The sequence below is a fragment of the Branchiostoma floridae genome, chromosome 11, assembly GCF_000003815.2.
Source record: "Branchiostoma floridae strain S238N-H82 chromosome 11, Bfl_VNyyK, whole genome shotgun sequence".
Taxonomy (NCBI): domain Eukaryota; kingdom Metazoa; phylum Chordata; class Leptocardii; order Amphioxiformes; family Branchiostomatidae; genus Branchiostoma; species Branchiostoma floridae.
Window position 1 is genome coordinate 20,006,589 of NC_049989.1, and position 3,054 is coordinate 20,009,642.

General features: G+C 49.9%; 2 protein-coding genes across 4 annotated transcripts in view; both read right to left on the reverse strand.

Moving 5' to 3' along the window:
- Positions 1 to 3,048, reverse strand: part of LOC118425356 (probable cytochrome P450 49a1) — a 15,207-nt gene extending 12,159 nt beyond the window's left edge. Inside the window, exon 1 of the mRNA XM_035834164.1 lies at positions 2,308 to 3,048. The gene's annotated coding sequence lies outside the window, so the exon portion shown is untranslated. The remainder of the gene's footprint in view (positions 1 to 2,307) is intronic.
- LOC118425591 lies at positions 62 to 1,892 on the reverse strand. Of its 3 annotated transcripts, none has more exons than XM_035834532.1 (3): positions 1,517 to 1,892; positions 971 to 1,150; positions 62 to 778 (listed from the first exon to the last, which is right to left on the reverse strand). In XM_035834532.1, exons 1-3 carry the CDS (start codon positions 1,521 to 1,523, stop codon positions 561 to 563), a joined length of 405 nt encoding a protein of 134 aa, XP_035690425.1. In that variant the 5' UTR covers positions 1,524 to 1,892; the 3' UTR covers positions 62 to 560. The 3 variants fall into 3 exon arrangements, with proteins under 3 accessions (XP_035690425.1, XP_035690426.1, XP_035690424.1); XM_035834533.1 differs by having other exon boundaries at positions 989 to 1,153; XM_035834531.1 differs by having other exon boundaries at positions 971 to 1,153.
- Positions 3,049 to 3,054: the final 6 nt, after the last annotated feature.

Consider the following 3,054-nt stretch of genomic DNA (forward strand, 5'->3'; position numbering starts at 1 on the left):
AGGCCCGCACATGCGCGCCGTTTCACCCCCATGAAACACCCCCCATGTGCGGAAAACTCTCTGATCAACGTTACTCAGTGATCGCACACTAACAGTGCACCAAACACCAAGCACAAACGATCAGAGGCCCGCACATGCGCGCCGTTTCACCAGCTGAAAAGAAAACACGCCAACACGAAACCTCTCCGGACCTCGCTACTCGGTGTTCTCACGGTATAAAAGAACCATCAAACACCAAGCAGGAGCGACCGAGAACGATCCGTACATGCGCTGTTTTCTCCAAAATATAGTACAAAACGGACCAAAACGCACCTTCTTTCCTCGTGATTTAAGGAGACTCCCCTCAGCGATAGAAACTGCCAACGCTGCTGCCAGGCTGTGGTTCCTTAGACGACTGCATTCCTTAATAGTCCAGGTCTGTGTCGCCGTCACTGTGTCAACACAAGCAAAACTTTACAAACAACAACGGTAAAACAAAATATCCCTAATTAGAGGGAAACCAAACACTTCAAAACAGCAACAACAGACATAAAGACAAAATATCTGAGGGGAATCCCGCCTCAAATCGATGTCACCAAAAACGTGCACGCCTCCCTGAAAAAACCAAAGCCGTGCGCTCCGTGACGGCTGTCGTCTAGTGTCGATGCCGCGAAGAACTGCCGTATGTGTTGGGAATGCTCGGCTTGCTGGCTCCAACGCTCTGTCGCAGCTTGCTGCACCTCGGTCGCGATGTGGTAGTCACCTTCCTCGGCACAGGAGAGCTGGAAACCGGGCTGATCTGCTAAGAAAACAACACGTTTAGAACACAAGTATCAACTAAAGACAAAGCAAATGCAAATCAAGCACGAGCGAACCGAGCGAAAGCCCGACACCAAAGATATGCAAAACAACACGTGTACACATTAACCACCCCAAACCATTGTTCCCAGGAAAACATAATTGGACAAAAAAACCCACAAACGTTTGTTACCGCATTTTCGCCCCAAACCTGCCGTATCTTTAACATCCGACGTTTCGACCCGCCAGGTAGGACTCTTCCGCCCTTTCAATATGTGAAGAGGCCGCCAAAAGTCTGTCAGAGCTTGCTGCATCTCAGTCGCGCTGTGGTAGTCGCCTTCCTCGGCCTGGGAGAGCTGGAATCCGGGCTGAGCTGCTAAGAAAACAACACGTTCAGACCACAAATTCTGAACCTACAATAAAGCAGCTAAACCCAACTCGAGCATTCACCCGCCACGCTGGCACACACCTCACGTGGTCACAAAGGGGATCCTGTCACGAGTTTCCCTCCCTTCCTAAGAACAAAACCTGCTACGTTCCGTTCCAAACAAGAGATAACGAAATTCCCACCCAGTCAACTAAGGCAAACAAATGCAAATCAAGCAGTAAAAACCGGGAGAAAACCCGACACCAAAGATATGCAAAACAACACGTGAACAACGACACCCAAACGAGTGTTCCCAGAAAAGCAGAATTCGACACATACAACAACGTACGTTACCGCATTTTCCACCCAAACCTGCCATATCTCAGCCATCCTGAAGTTTTCCCCCCACTATGTGGGACTCGTCCGTCCTTTCGCTACGTGGAGATGGTCTGCCCAAGGTCTGCCGGAGCTTCTGGTTCCATCGCCCCGCCGTTACTTGCTGCACAGCTGAACCTCAGAAATTGTCTTCCTCCGTCAAACTGGAGTCTATGCTGCCTCCCTGTGTGCTTATCGACAAAATACCCAGTCAACTAAAAGCAAACAAATGCAAATCAAGCACGTGCAAACCAGGCGAAAGCTCGACACCAAAGATATGCAAAACAACACGTGAACAAAACGGCACACAAACCATTGTTCCCAGAAAAGCAGAATTCGACAAATACCACAACGTATGTTACCGCATTTTCCACCCAAATCTGCCGTATATCCACCGTCCTGAAATTTGACCCCACTAGGTAGAACACTAGGACTCTTCCGTCCTTTCGATGCGTGGAGAGGGTCTGCCCAAGGTCCGCCGGAGCTTCTGGATCCCTCGCCCCGCCGTTACTTGCTGCACAGCCGAACCTCCGAAGTTGTCTTCCTCCCACTGGTAATCCGGAGTCTAGGCTGCAAAACTGCGTGCTCCTCGGGCACAAATACCCGCCCGGCGGCGAGAAACGTGGTCGTGAAACCGCAAGCGGCGGAGACCTGGTCGTCCATCGCCAGGCGACCTCGGCGTTGCGGATGAATCCAACAAGAGGCAGTAGGGTGATCATCCCTTGTACTTATATGGTTGTGAGAATCATGTGATTCAGGATCAACCAATGAGCGCACAGTGAAGATAGTGTCACGGTTTGTGGACATGGCGGGCCCCTGCACAAAAACAGGGAGGTCATCGACCGTATTGGGGTCATGGTCAGCATCCACGGACTGAACCATTATTGAAGCGGGGGATGGGGTTGTGGTGACAGCCCCAACGATGTATCGTATGACTTATTTGTCACCCCAAAGGTCTCGTATATTGCCAATTTTGCTATTGTTGGTTCGCATGTTATTCATTGACCGATTTAATCACGTATATTTCAGTAGTAAGATAGATACTTATCAATGACAATTCATTGAACTTCGATATTCGTTTCGATCTGATTCTTTACTCTTTTGATGCGTCGCATATGGTTGTCAATTCAACATATCTGTTCTTATACACGGTAGGGTTTGCCATCCCCCCGCCACAATAATGGTTTAGTCCGCTGACCATGTCATCCGTACGGTCGATGACCTTGTGTCTTTGTGTAGGGGCCTGTTATGTCCACAAACCGTGACGATTCTACACCGCTTTAGACGGGACAACAAGAAATACTCAACTGGGGAGGCCGACTTTTCTGATCATTTAGACACCTGTTGAATCTAAGACCTCAAGAAAACTTGAAGGTGAAGATGTCCTTGCTACAGAGAGCAGTCAGACAACAGGGACAGAGTTTGTTCCGGGTTTGTGGCGTACGGAGTTTGGCAGCCCTGATAACGACCTACCGCCTACAGAGCACCAGGGCGGAAGAGAGCGTCGCGTACGACACAGCCGCTCGGCCTTTCGA